We start from the raw sequence: 15,385 nt of genomic DNA on the forward strand, positions 1-15,385 counted from the left end.
TCAAAAAGATAGAAGCAACCAAGGCTGGCAGCAGCTTGGAGGAAACCCTCAGTTCCATGTCCTCTGATTGGTGGGCGAGTTTATTTGGTGGCAGGAAGCAGGGTCATCTTTCCAGCTACAATCTGCTACTGGGTCTGCTAGGGCGCTCTGACAAAAGAACAATAAACATTATATTGTACAGAAAACTATTAACTATGAACATAACTATGCAATGGAAGGATTAAGCTAGTGTTAATATCAGTGAAAAAAGACAAGAAACATCTTTATGCTACTTTTGTTATTCTTATGTGGACACTAGACATGCAGACATATATTTCATTTGCATGAATAAGCAATGCCAAGTCTTTAAAAGTGCCCAATTCCAAGGAAATGAGATAGACTGACCAGTATATTTCTGACTGATCATAAAGTGCTTTCCTGTTCCTTGATGTGCTTTATAACCAAATAATCTACACATTTATTATAACTGAGGACCTGATAATTCATTGATTTATATTATCATATAATTATATAAATTATGTAACTTTATAATTCTGGGAAAGTGTGATATATCCTTTTGGGCATACAGCAGCTCTTATGAAATCTTGCTAGTAGGACCTTGAACTGTTTTTGGTATAGACACGGAACATAGTGACATACTTTTAAAAAATCAGTCTCCATATTAAATTTTATACAGCTCTTGTTCAATATTTATTGCCTTTTCTGCGTGTTGTACAATGCCATTTGAGAGAATTGTCTGGGGGGGGGACACCCAGAACACATTGAGAAAATGTAAATCTTAATTGTAGTATTCTGCAGTTGCATACTGCCCCTCCATTCTCCTCTTTTACATGATGAATAAAAGAGTGGTTTCTTCCAGAGATTACCAATCAATCATTTCCAGTCAAGTTTCCTTTTGATGTCAGTACAATATTGCTTGCGCCCCTTTTTAATTGCTTTCTTGTTCACATGCAGAGTAGCTTTTAAAACTTTATCAGTGTCAGTTGCCACATGGTTCCTTGATGGATATGAACCATAACGTTAACATTCATCTAGCTCCCTTCTTCCTCCTTCAATTTCTGCTTTAAAAGTTTGTTTGCTTGTTCAAAACAGCATTTTCCCAACTTTTGGCAGCAGCTTTGCGTTTCTATACATTTAAAGGACATTTGATCCTTCGTTCACTGATCAAACCTGCACCCCTTATGTGTACTCCTGGTGTAACTTGTGGTCTTGTGTTTAATCTGTCCCAGGGAAATTCCACTAATGATATGAACCTATAACATCTGGGCAGCTGTAGACCAAGTAGGCTAAAGGCTGATTTTCCATCTTGCTTTAGCTTTCCTTGTGAAAATCTGGCCCTCCTCGCAATATTCGAAGTGGTACCGGTCCAGGAGAAGAATTTCTATTACACTTAGAAATACACTACTCGAAAGCAACTTGAGAGACGTGTGTGTGTGTGTGTGTGTGTGTGTGTGTATGTGTGTGTGTGTGTGTGTGTGGTTCGTGTGTGTGTGTGTGTCGTTCACACGCTCTTTTCACAGCGCGGCGGGGTTTCGAAGAACGTCAGGCAGAAGTTTAAGACCGGGATCCGTTCCGGTCGCTGGGACTCACCCAGGTTTAAAGCCATTTCACATCCAAGGAACTGGATCCCAAACCGAACTGGATCCCAAAGGGGTCGACTGTGGCCGAGGCGGGAGTCCCTCCGAGCGCTGCTTCAAACTTCAGCCTTGCCCAGGGCAAGCCAGGCGCCCCGAATAACCCAGCAAACCTCTCCCTGCGCCTGGATGAGAGCGGACCGGCGGTTCCCGGAGCCTCGTCCCGGGGTTTCGCCGAGATCCGTGGGGCCTTCACGGCCAGCATCGCTCCGAGCCCTCGGCTCTGCGAAGGGCGAGCCGGCTGCGTCCGGGTCTGGGTCTCCAGCGTGGTTTCAAGGAGCCCCTGTCCCACTTGGTCGCCTGGAGAGGCGGCCGCGTGAGGCAACCTCGGCTCTTTTATGACTCATGGACTTCAACTCCCAGAATTCAACTCCCAGAATGCTGACTCAGGAATTCTGGGAGTTGAAGTCCATGAGTCATAAAAGAGCCGAGGTTGCCTACCCCTGAGCAAGATGGTCGGCGGTAAAAAAAAAAAAAAAAAGGCCAGGGGGCCTCCCCAGCCGGGCTACCGAAGCTCCGTCCCTTTTAAAAAAGCGGGAAGGGATTCGATGCACCCTCTTGGCCGCCATCTTGACTTTTTTTGATCCTCCTCCCCCAGCGGACATCCCGGGCAGGAAGGCCTTGCCGCTTTTTTGTTCGGTTTGGATCTGAAAAGCAGAGGGAGTCGTCCGGGAGACCGGCTCCTCTTGCCCGGCCTGGTCTGGACGGATGGAAGCCGCTGGGCGAGGCGTTTATAGTACACAAACGCCTGTTTTCCCTCGGGATAATCATTATTGAAAGTCAATCCGGGCCAGGGATCGCTGTCTTTTTTTTTTTTTTTACTGTGTTTGTTTTGTATTTATGGAACAACCCTCATTGTCGTCTATCGTCCGCTACGTCTGTCTTGCCGCTTCGTTTTGGGTTACACACAGATTTGCCCTCCGCCCCTCTGCCTCTCCTTCAATCATTTACAAAACGAGCGATGGAGGGAGGCGGGGGCTGGAGGAAGAGGCGGAAAGGATCGGGAAGGAGAGAGAGGGAGAGAAAGGGAGAGAGAGAGGGAGAGGGAGAGGGAGGGAGGGAGAGGGAGAGAGGGAGGAAGGGAGAGAGCGAGAGAGAGCGAGAGCGCCTGACCTTTTGCATCTTTCTCTACAGGTGCTTTAGCAACAGATAAGATAACCTTTATTGTCATTTTTTGTCTTTTTTTTTAACTGTGGGCACAACAGCATACATCCAAAATGAAATTTAGTTGCCCGCTCGCAGAGTGAAACACATACATGACACACACCTAAACATACTATATACAACGTATGTATAGACCCACACCCCGACATATACGTAACAAATAAAGATTAAATACTGTCCATCTTGAATATAGAACGGAAGGAGGAAGCTTGAGAGTTCACAAGCTTAATGCTGTATGGAATGAAACTATGGCTGAATCTGGATGTTCTGCAGAAGGGCAGACGCCAAGCAATGGGGGTGGGGGCGGGGTTGGCACCGATTTTAGTGGGTTGGTGCAACCTGAATCTGCGGAAGACACCGCCGGGACGCCCATTCTTGGATGGAAGCCCCGCTCAAATCGAAGATGCTGACCGTCGAAGCTCTTGATACCTAACGGAGGGTAAGGCTCCCTCCCTCTGGATTCCAGAGGCTGGAAGAATTTAACGGGAGAATTATGAGTTACAACAAGGAGGAGATAGTGATGGGGTTTTTCTCTGTGTCCAGGATTAGGCGCGCCCGGTCCAGCGAAAGTGATGCAAGGGCGAAAAGCTGGAGGCGACGATCTTTTTTCGAAGGAGAGGAGCGTTGTGACGTCATCGGCTTGCCTGCGCTGACGTCAGCGAAGGGTTACTGCGCGCTCTGGGTCTGTGGTTGGTGGAGACACCTGCCTCGATCCACAGCGGTCTTAGTTCCGCCTCTCTGTAGGAATTCCTCCAGGACCCTCCATACATAGTTGCTGTAACCATCCTGTGAACTTTCCCTTGCCAGCTTTTTTTCTAGGTAATTCTGGTTCGGTTCCTTTCAGCCTTCTCCGATCCTAGGCCCTCCACATGTTTTAATCCACAGTCCCAGTCATTGAGAATTGCAATCCAACATCTTGGAAGGTCCCAAATTGGGGGAAATTGATAAAGGAGGCAAGGAACCTCAGCACTATCAACTTTTTAATTAAACCGACCAGCGACCCGAAAGGAACGTTTGTGTGGTCCTTGCCCAGTTTTTTTTTTTTAAACGGGTTTTCACTAGCCCGAGTCTTGCAGTCGCCTAGGGCAGATTGTAGCTAAAACTATACACGCGTGGTTTATACCGGGAAAAACGAACCTCGCCTCCTGTTGACACTGTTAACAGAAAAAGGTATATTAAAAGATCTCAACGCACAAGCCTATCCAGCGGGTCAACTGCGCAGTTAACATACCGATCGGAAAATGTTTGTTCCATAAACTAGAAAGATTATATCGAGTAGCTGAGTTTAGGCGACGTTTTCCTGGCGTTTGTTTGCATGTATATATGACCCTAGAAAAATAGACATAAATGCATAAAGGAATATAAACAAATCATGTGTTGTGGGAATAAAACTGTCTGGAAAAAAAGACCATAATTTTGCTGATAGAAAACATAATTTTATTTTGTCGTAAGACTATTTTATGTATAATTTGTTCATACAACTCTTGGCAAGGTGGATTTCATCTAAATGACTCGATACCTCACCAAGCAGCCAGAATGAGGCGGTTTTCTTCCGAAGTCTCCTCTCTTCTATGAAGGCGAACTGATGGGCGGAAATTTAACACACTTGAAATCGGTCACTTGTTTGCTAAACGAAATATTAATTAAAAATCCTTAAAGTAACAAGAAAAGTGAAAAGGGACACAACAGGCCATTTTCTTTCATAAATTCTTACAGTCGTCACAGTAAATCTTGTGTGGCATTCAAAACGAGTGGATTCCCCTGGGGATTAAGTTTTGTTTAACATAGTCGTTTTTTCCGTGCCACTTGTATGAGCGAGTTTTAGCGGAAACACAATTTCTGTTATTTGCCCTTAAATTTCACCTAACTTGAAGGGTATTTCAGTTGCGGCTAATAATTTAAGGACGGTGGAAAGTAAGGATAATTTAATAAAGAATTAGGTTTAGTGAGATTTAAGTATATCTGAGAGCCTCTTTTTTTACCAAAGGAAAACAAATGGATTTGTTGCAATAAGATATTGAACGTAATCTTATTATTTCTGAATTTTATAATTGCAGAATAATCGGAAATGTTAAAGAATCCTCTTTAAGTCCTTCGGCGATATCAGAACCGATTTTCGGGGAATTTAGACCCGCTCTGGAGGATTTATGGTTAGGGAAGATGCATTTTTTTTGGGGGGGGGACTACCAAGGACCTGCACGCTTGCCTCCGCAACTGTATTTATACTCGCAGCTCTGCTTTCGTAGCTGTTGGCGACTTTCTTTTTCAGTCTTGGGTTACCAACAGAGACTTTTACGCATAATTCATTTTGCTGCTGAGGCTGGTAAATAAAAGGTGATCTCGCCAAGCGGAGGGGGAAAAAAAAGACCAAACAGCTGCCGAGAAGCTGGCAAGATCCTCCGAAGGGGCGGAGTGTCGAAGAGGCGGGGCAACTGGAATTCCCTCGCAGCCAATCAGCGCGCCTTGGGCCCGACCACTCACCAATTGTTGGGTCGAAAGGGCGGGTGTCCGCGTCCTGGGACCGATAATATAGGGAGGGACGTTCAGAGTCTAGAAACAGGCAGGCGGTGTGGCTGCTGTCGCAGGCGAGCTTTGCTTCGTTTACGCGCCTGCGGGGGTTAGAGCGCTTCGGTGGGTCCCCTCGAGAGGAATCGCCCCGATCCAGGGCTCAGGGGACGTGGCGGGAGACGTGGCGAGGCTTTGGGCGGGCTGAAGCGACTTCGCCTGTAGCCGTGTCTCGGCGCGCTCCGCCTTCGCCGGGACCGAATGCCATTATTGCGCGCCTCTGCAGCCCCCTCGGACGCTTGGTTGTGGTAAGTCTCCAGAGGTCGGGTAGGGCTGGGAGAGCCCGTGGGGGGGGGGGAGGTTGCGCGAAGCAGGGATGGAAAAGCAGGGCCCCCTTTCCCCCCCTCACTTGGGCTGTCTTGGGTGGCCACTTTGCAGGCGGGGGAGTCGTGGTGGTGGCCCTTAGCGGTCTCTTCTTCTGGGTCGCGCGTCTTAAGGTATCGCGAAGGCGGCGGAAGAAAGCCAGAGTCCGCTGAAAGAACGCCGATGAATTCCACTCGCTTTGGGACACCTTTGCATTTAGGGCCAGCATTAAAACGCCAAAGGAAAAGGTTGCCCAGAGTCGAACTTTTAACTTTACTTTTAGCATTGGGGCAGTACTTAATGCAGGGCGCTTACTCTCAGCTAAATGTAGCGGTTTTGCAAATGTGAAAGATCCTTACCGGCAGATTAGGCTGGGCAAGGATAAGCCATGCATTCAGCCAGCTTGACCGGTTGGATTATAACTCCTGTCAAGCCTGGTCCCAAACGGCAAGGCACAAAAGATGTTTTCTAGTTGCATGTGTCTATTTTCCATGCAAACAAGTTGTCTGTCAACATCCACAGAACTTCCCTAACACCCCCTGGTGCTGTATTCAGTGACCCAAGCAATCTCTTTTGAAGAGAGAAGCAGGGGGTGTGTATGTGTCAGTCGATCTTCAGGTTGGAAACATGGCACAAAAAAAACCTTTCAGTGGTTGAAAGAAAACAATGAAGGTCAGGCTCCTGACATAAACCTCTGGTTAAAGTAGTTTTGCTCTGAGGAAAGTATTGGGTATAGTTTACACTTATATGTAACCTAAGAAAGATGAATTATGTCTTTGGCTAAATCCATTCTCCTTTGTAATTCATGTTTCTATACTGATATACACTGGAATACATGAAGTTAGATGCCAAAGTTATTCACCAACCAACAAATCATAGATACGTTAGTTAGACTCAAATTTCCCAAAGCCATAATATAGCCTGTTTGCACCACTTTGTGTGTGGTGAGAACCAGTCATCAAACCAGAGTTATTGCGATATTTACTCATGTTCCTAATCAAATTTATTTTCATTTACTTCATTTGTACTTGTATGCAGGGAAACCTTCAACCATAAACAGCCATAAGGTTATACTTACAGAAAATTATATCTCTAGATAACCAAGATACATCTAGGATTGGAGCTATAAACAGACAATTTAGTATTTGCTATTTTTCTGAAGTGCATTTTTAGGGAAACGGAGACCTTCCTCTTGGTGTAGGGACTAAGAAAATTATATCCAAAGATGATTTTTTAATATGAGAGATATAATGGAAACAAGGAGGATATGTAATAGATGACCCTAGCATGTCAGAATGGTCTCTTTAAGTCGGAATAAAACAATGTTAAGTCTAGGTTCTAAATTTCTAGATGCAGATCATACACACACACACAAACACACATGCACACACACACAGCTTGCATGTTGGGTTTAGGACATTTCTTAATCTCTGGCAATTTATAGTATCATCCAATAAATATGCTAAAAAAACTGCAGTGAAGACCAGTTTTATATTGCTTTCATGTTGATATAGATTTCTCTCAATTGTTAAAAAGTGTTCTTCGATAGAGTAAGGAAACACCAATTCACATATCCTATTAAAGCGTTTTTTATTTGTTTGCTTTTACTTTCTGTTGAATGCCTTGCATGAAATTGGCCATTGTGTTTAATTCAATAATCCATGATTAAGTTATTTTATATGGCCTAGATTCCTGCATAACATTAAACCACAATAGATGCCTTCACATGTCAAGGAAAGCAAATACACACTGCAGAGGTGTATGGTGTGTGAATTAAGACCAATGCTGACCTTTTTCACAAGAGGGAGACAGTAAGGCTCTAAACTCTCCTGAATTCACAGAGAGACATGAATCTGACTGCAATCTTTTCTGGTTAATGGAGAGGGACTTTCTACTTTCCACTAAAGGCTGCTCTGATCTTATCTTAAAATTGTGCATCCTTTTCCTTCCATCTATTTGATAGCAGAGTAGAACATACCCTGGTGACCCACATTTTATGAAGCTTATTACCTCAGAGATGGAGAAAAAAATGCAATGAGGATGGTGGGTGGGTGCTGTGTATGGCATCTAAGCTATAATGAGGTTTCTAACTAGCTTTGTGGCCCCAGCGAGTTATGGTTGATTCACTAAACCCTATTTAATAAACATAATTCATTAATAAAACGAATTAGATGGCGGTAAAAATAAATAGGAACACCTTTTTTAAAAATGCCAGGTAAACCCAACTGTGACTCCCCCCCCACCTGCGTTTATCTGGCCTTACTCCTTGAAGGCGCACGAAACCTTCTTGGGCAATAAGGGTGGAGGTGAGCAGGACAGAAGCGTTGCGTTGGCGGGGAAGCCTTTCTAAAGACCTGCCAGCTTTACCCAATCCCGCTATATCTTCTGAACGTTATCTGTCTACAATTCCCATCGCTGCCCTAATTTGGGATGGTAGGTGTTGCAAATCCGAGGCACCACCCGCCTTTCTATCTGGGGCGAGAGCGAGTTGAGAAGGCGCGTCACATTTTTATTTGAAGCCTCCGAGGCATTCGGGCCTTGAGCGCTGCTGGGGCGCGGGGGGGGGGGACGACGGCCGGCGGCTGCGCGAAAAAAAATCGAAAACGCACCTTCGAGGTGTGGGGACAATTTGTGTACGCAGGGCAGGGAAGCCACGGAAGAACCTCCCGTCTCCCCCCTTCACGCCTTTCTCCCCCTCTCCCCGAAAGAGACCCTCCGGGTTAAGTCCCCGAGAACTGCCGTGGATTACCCCCAACTCTCCGCGGATACTTATTCAGCAGCGGCCCTTGCCGATTTCCACCCTCGACGGGTCTCGGAAAAGCAGCCTCGGCAATCTCTCGGTCGCCGAGGGTCTGGCGGGGGGAGAGGGGAAGGCAGGCAGCTGGAGATGGGCGGGAGGGGGGCAGCCAGGCCAGATCTCGGCTCTAATCCGAGGGCGCCGCGGCCCCTCTCTTCTCTCCCTCCACCCTTTCTCTCTCTCTCGTGCAGGAAGAAGCGAGCTGGAGGAGAAGGCGGGAGCCGCGCGGCGTGAGCCATGGCTGAGGGGCAGCAGGTGGGCCCCGTCGCCGCCGACGCCTGGGAGATCGACGTGGAGAGCCTGGAAGAGCCGGATCAGCTCGAGCGGCCGTCGCCGGCTGCGCCCCGCGCGCCCTCGCTACAGTCCGCCGGAGACGACGAGGAGGAAGACGACAACCAGGACGACGACGACGAGGAGGGCGAAGAAGACGAAGGCGACGCCGGGGCAGCGGGCGACCTTCTCCGGCTGCCTGGGCTGCCGCAGCCGCAGCTTGTCTCGCCGTCGCCGGCGGCGGAGGAGAGAGGCGTAGGCGGCGGGGAGCAGCCGGTCCGCAAGCTTAGCCGCACACCCAAGTGCGCGCGCTGCCGCAACCACGGCGTGGTGTCCTGCCTGAAAGGCCACAAGCGCTTCTGCCGCTGGCGGGACTGCCAGTGTGCCAACTGCCTGCTGGTGGTGGAGCGGCAGCGCGTCATGGCCGCCCAGGTGGCGCTTCGCAGGCAGCAGGCCACCGAGGTAAGTGCCCGCCTGGCCCGGCCTCCCGTCCCTGGGGGAGAGGCTCTTCTTGGGGGCCCCGGGCGGATTCCGCCCTCCGCCGTCCGGGTGAGGCTCCCCCGTCGTCCCCATCCTCTCCTGCTCTTGTTTTCCCTCCGCACAAAGGACCCGGCCCGGGAGGCGGAGCTTTTCCTTAAAGGGGAGCGCGCATGCTACGCTGGCCCTAAGGGCAGCAGCCTTTAAGGCTCGGAGGTTTTGCGCGTCGCTTGGTCCCGGGGATCCTCGGCCGCCCGGAGACGTTGGCCGGCCTTGAGGCCGGTGGAGCTGATCTTCCGAGGAAAAGGCGTCGGTGGGCCCTGTGGGGGCGGCGACCGCGGAGCAGGAGTCCCCCAATGACCCCCCTGGGGCGCCCCCCCCCGGAGGGTGCGGGGAGCTGCAGTCGGGACGGGGAATCCTCTGGGACCAGAGCGCTTTCAGTAACCGCTTTATGGAACTGGGACGCCTTTTTGCTTCCCAAAGGAAAAAATAATAATAGCTATTTATTTGGATGGACCCTTATCCTTTGCAGGCCTTGACAGACTGCTACAAGGTGCCGATGCTGTTAGCTGGCCTCCTCTTAACACTGATTTAGCTTCGACCCAAGTGCTTTAACTTGGATTTTTGTGGAAGTGTGGGTGGAAAAATGGAATTTGTTCTTAGCTTTAGTTGCAACCTCTCTTCCGATTTACCTGTTTTCAGAGCTTCCTGAAAGCATTTAATATAAGGTCTTCAATTCGCTATGGGAACAAATTGAATCCAGACTGTAACAAATATATCCCAATTGACGTTTCCCCAGTCTTTTCTTTCTATTATTTCCTCAGGATTAAGACTCCTAGGATATCAGAAGCTAAGTTTTAAAAAAGAAAACACATATAGATTTCAAGCGGATATAAAGTCAATTTTAATTTTAATCAAGAGTTTTTGTTAAAAGAATTCTTTTAAACAAGTAGTAGCAAATAAGTTAGAAAATGCATTTTTCTTTTTCAACAGCATGGTATGGCATGTATTTTGACAATTTCTTCTGTGATCATTCCTAATTAAAATGCATTTTGCATATTCTAGCTAAAGCTAAAGATATTTAATATATTTGATTTAATTGAAAGAATTAAGCATTTGCTTCCTGTTGGTATTGGCTACTGCCTACATTGGATAAAACTATACAACACATTTTGAGCCAATTGTTTAGAAGTAAAATTCCTAATGTATTTAGAGTCATAGGAAGATATCTGATGTAGAAGGAATTCCATTAAAATTAGAAGATGTTTAACCTAGTTAATTAACCCATTTTCTGAGTTTGCATAATACATTGAACTGTAGTCAAATGGACAAATACAAGGCACTAACTTATGAAGAGGTATAAATTAGTTTAAAAATGTTGTGAAAACCCAGTCTCTTTCTAATCTCTTAATACAGGGAATATGAAGAGTACTGCCTTTTTTTCCCCAAACTGCAATCTCAGAAATTGGTGCTGCTGGGAATAATTAGAATATACATAATTTATGATTTTTTCTCATTTCTTCCCCTCCCCCCCATTTCTCTAATAGGATAAGAAGGGACATACAGGGAAACAGGCTAATTTTGAGCGCAGAACAATGTACCAGAGACATGTTCGGACACCTAGTTTGCTGGCTAAAAGCATTTTAGAAGGTAACAATTTTTAGCACTTTGAAGTTGCCTGTCTTTATATATCTTAGGAATTATTTTTGTTTTGTTTGTTAATATATGAACATTTTACCCCTTTCAGTTTGTAATAAAAAACCTAAGAAAATTAGTCAAACAATTGTAAACATTCATGGACCCTGATCCACCACAAATCTCAGTGGCCTTTGAACAAAAACTTCTTAATTAGACTGTGATTTGTACACTTTAATTCTGTCAGAAAAAAAATAGAAGAGGCTTTCATAGAAACAAATTGATGACAGTGTTATAGCCAGTAACTGAATTACTGGCAACTATGATAAGGGCTAGCTTAGATTATGCAAAGAAGAAATACAAAGTCTACAAACTTGTTATTTGAAGATTTTAAAAAATAGCTAATATCATATGGAAATACCTTTCCATCTCTTAAAAGGAATAGTCAGATTAAATTAGGAAAATAAAGTATAGAGTCGTTGCAGTGAACAACTTCTCCTTAATTCCAAACAGATTTCGATAAAATAATTTCCTGCAAATTGAACTTTCTCTTCATTTTGCCTCAACTTGTATTCAAATAATTGTTGATGAAAAATGTGATATTTTGAGGAGTTAAATTAATATTTCTGTGACAAAAGCATATGTAAGCTTGTGTCTTAGGAAAATTATAGATTAAAATAGTTAATTTTTAATTGAATAGTATTACCTTTTTGAAAGCATTAATAGTGGAGTTCTTTTACTTCCTAAGTACAATAATCCTATTAGTTATTATCGTTAGCATTTGATATTATTTTAATAAATCTAAAGTCTCTGATTCAAGTCCTGTAGTGTTGACAATTAGTAATTTAGTAATTACTAATAGAAAATCCATTTCTATTCAAGTTAGTGACATCTTGCACTGTAGCTTTATACCATATAAAAATGTTTTATTTGGGTGAAAATCCCATTAAATTATTCATGTTTTTGAGCAATTATTCTTAATGGGCCTGTGGAAATCTGTGTATAACATGAAATTTTCCCCTGCAATGATCCTAAGTAATCTTATTTGGGATTATGTCTTACTGAACTCAATAAGGCATATACTATATCTGAGAAGTAATGTCCATTATAGAACTGTTCTGTTGTAGTAAACTGAACCTTACAAATTCCTTTATTAACATTTCCCATGAGTTGACTTTGATTCCTGGTGAGTTCATTTATCTGTCCTTATTTTTCTCAACAATAATATGGAACTTGTTTGCCCTTGCCTTCTTCCAAAATAGATATCTGATCTAGTCAAAATCTTTGAGATTTTATAGATTTGCTGTTGTGAAAATTTTTCATTCTTTGTAAGATGACAAGCAGTACTTATTTCTAAGCAAATAAATACTTGAGTTGCACATCTCATGATTAGTGGATATTAATCAAGAGTTGTAGGGTATACTATAGAAATATTCCCAGTTTTTCTTCACACTTTCCCCCCATTATTGGTAACATAGTACCACATAGGTATGAAATGATTTTTTTAAAAAAATTCTTTGCTTTTTTCTAATCACCAGAAAATACTAAAATGCAAACAGATTTGAAGGACAATTCAATTTTTAGGTTTATGAGTTGACACTGAAGATATCTTAAAGAGAATGATCATTAGTGATGTTATGGAAGAGCATTAGTGCTGTATTGACCACAAGCATATTGACCTCAAGGAATAAAATTCAGAATATGTAAGGAATGAGCTTCTTAAAGTCTTCAGACTAGATGCTTTTTTGAGTTTTCAAGATATCTTTGAAATTCAAAATATTGTTTTTAACTCGGCACCATTTACTCAAAATGATTTGAAAAACTGATCCCAACCTCTATTTTTATACTGTATGCCGTAAGAATCCTATGTTTTTTTTTAATTTGTGGCTGTGGTTGATACATTTATTTGGAATATGTGAAATATAAGTCAGAGCTGTAAATATCATAATTTTGGGGAGTAAGATCCTTTGCTTTTACTTATGCTTTTTTTTCCAGCTAAAAGAAATAGGACTGTCATCTAACTATACAGAGTGATTTCTTTATATTTCTTCTTTTTATTTTGGTTCAGTTTTTACATTCTTGAGAGGATACTTTCCTTGTAGGAGTAGAAACATTCTTATGCTTCATGCTGCCTTTTCTGATTTGTCTTAACTTTCTTTCTCTTTTCTTCTAGTACTCCTTGGATTTTTTTCTTTACCTCTGTCTACCTTTAGAGAATAGGAATGCACCAGTTGTAGGTATAGAGATCTTTCAAAATTATATTATAAGTGTCATAATAAAGAAATGTTAATGTAGTAAAATGGGGTGTGAACACTGATTTATGAGGTAATTATTACTATGGTGTTCAGTGTGACTTTGGATATAGTGAAAGTAATTAGTAGTTGGAGGTAAAAAGCACTATGTTTCTTGCACTTTTTCTGCATCTTCTCAAAAGGACAACTTGTACATCTATAAATAGATACCTAAACGTTTGATGCAAAGATTGATCATAAATCTTGGCAGGTGATTACAGGTTTTGCTTTAGGTGTCAACTGGGAGGTAGGAGAAAGAGAGAAAATCAATCAGACTCTTGTTTCTCACATTTACACAATCTCTGAAGTTAACCTGTTGAGGATAAGAAAGCAGAGTGTATGCACCAAAGTGCTATAGTATAAAACATTATCTTCAAGGTCATCGGTGATCATGCAGGGAGAGGCCATGTTATTTACAGTACATTTGCACTCTTTATCATTTTGCACTTTTTACACTTTTTAATTGTTAAAACAATTATTTTCTCCCCTCCAAGGTTATCGTCCCATTCCAGCAGAACCTTATCTTGGAGGGAATTCGTCCTTGCCACCTCCCGTTAGTGACAGAATGAGAAAAAGACGGGCTTTTGCTGACAAAGAACTTGAGAACATAATGCTTGAGCGGGAATACAAGGAACGAGAAATGATGGAAGCCACCCAGGCTGCTGCCTTCTTCCTACCAAACCGCATGGTCCATGGGCCCGAGTATAATTCATACAAGAGTTTTAACCCTCATCAACTTGAAGCTTCCAGTAAGGAGTTTTGCGGTTTTCTGCCTACTTGCTTAGATCTGACTATGCAATATTCAGGCTCGGGGAACATGGAACTGATCTCATCAAATCTGAGTGTGGCCACCACCTATAGGCAGTATCCTTTACCCTCCAGATTCTTGGTGTGGCCGAAGTGTGGCCCTCTCAGTGATGCCCTTCTCTATCAGCAATGCCTTCTAAACGCTACCACAGTCCAGTCTCTCAAACCTGGAGTAGTTTGGGACAATAAGGCTTCACATGGCCAGGATTTTCCCACCTCTGAACACGAGATCACAGTGTCAAAAAATGAGAACACGTTCCACCATCCTCATGTTCAAGAACGCGAGACACCTCAAAGTGAACTCCAAAACATCTCTCGGGAGGCTCCTGAGAGATCAGCGTTTTCATCTCCCAAGAGGACCTTTCCACAGATCCCTGGCAAGGATCCTATAGTTCATTGGGACCCGTCTCTCAGCAAGATGGGCAAAGGAAGCAACAAGCAGCATCTGCTACTGCCACCTTCATCTAAACATAGTCCTTTCCATTCATTATTCCAGCAGACGCTTCAGAGCAAAGCGGGATCAGAGTTAAAAACCACTTTTGATGAGACATCCAAGAAATACAGAGAAAACCCAAAATACAAATTCAGCATTGACAGATATGCAAAAGACATTCTGGAGACTAAACAAGTTGTAACAAAATTATCCACAAATGAACCGTTACCTTTTTCTGTTGAATCAATTCTTAAATGACCATCTTCAGTGGTCACCAGTCTTTCTCAATAGGCCGACAATGGGATCTTCAAAACAAATATATTGGCACTTAGAATTGAATTTAACCGTATGGGCCAAGAAGCAAGTCCCTATGAATTTATTGGAGATTTCTTCTAGGCGCTTTATCCAAAATACACTTGAAATAAGTTCTTCAGATTTTATTGAAACTGATTTCCAATAAACAGGTTTTGAACTACAACACAGCACTAGTATGAGTCGATTTCAGAGCAGCTGAGTTGGCCTTTTTTTGGGAATTGACTATTCCAAAACTTTAACAATTATTGATATGCTGTCTGACAAGCGCATGGCCACTGCCTTTTGCCATCGTATTTTTGGAAAAAAGAATTTCAGATGTAAAGGGGGATAATAAATGTACATAATATGCATGTTTTTATATAAAAATAAAATATTTAAATGTTTTGCAAATTAAAATAGTGCATTCTGTGAGGATTAATTTTCTTTTTTTCTTTACATGGCATAAATTTATGCCTTCTGATTCACTCTGGAAAGCATCTAAGTTGTTGGTCATATTCAGATACAATGGTATGCCTATGTATATTAATAAGATTAAGCTTTAATAATATTATTTTATATTCCATAAAAATATATCTCTTTTGCATGAATTCTGCCTGTGAACAACTTCCTCAAATTGACACTAAATCATGTGAATTGTAACTATTGTACACAGTTCATTAGTATTTAGTATTCTTAATTACAAGTAATTCTTACA

The 15,385-nt window shown here is 43.2% G+C and overlaps 1 protein-coding gene across 2 annotated transcripts; it reads left to right on the plus strand.

Moving 5' to 3' along the window:
• Positions 1 to 5,712: 5,712 nt before the first annotated feature.
• DMRT2 (doublesex and mab-3 related transcription factor 2) lies at positions 5,713 to 15,081 on the plus strand. 2 transcript variants are annotated; one of them, XM_039362315.1, is made up of 3 exons: positions 5,713 to 9,195; positions 10,758 to 10,860; positions 13,631 to 15,081. In XM_039362315.1, the coding sequence occupies exons 1-3, from the start codon at positions 8,701 to 8,703 to the stop codon at positions 14,632 to 14,634; spliced, it is 1,602 nt and encodes a 533-aa protein (XP_039218249.1). In that variant the 5' UTR covers positions 5,713 to 8,700; the 3' UTR covers positions 14,635 to 15,081. The 2 variants fall into 2 exon arrangements, with proteins under 2 accessions (XP_039218249.1, XP_039218250.1); XM_039362316.1 differs by lacking the exon at positions 5,713 to 9,195 and adding an exon at positions 9,429 to 9,763.
• Positions 15,082 to 15,385: the final 304 nt, after the last annotated feature.

Source organism: Crotalus tigris, unplaced genomic scaffold, assembly GCF_016545835.1.
Source record: "Crotalus tigris isolate CLP2741 ecotype Arizona unplaced genomic scaffold, ASM1654583v1 scf7180000019422.807890, whole genome shotgun sequence".
In the NCBI taxonomy this organism is placed as follows: Eukaryota; Metazoa; Chordata; class Lepidosauria; order Squamata; family Viperidae; genus Crotalus; species Crotalus tigris.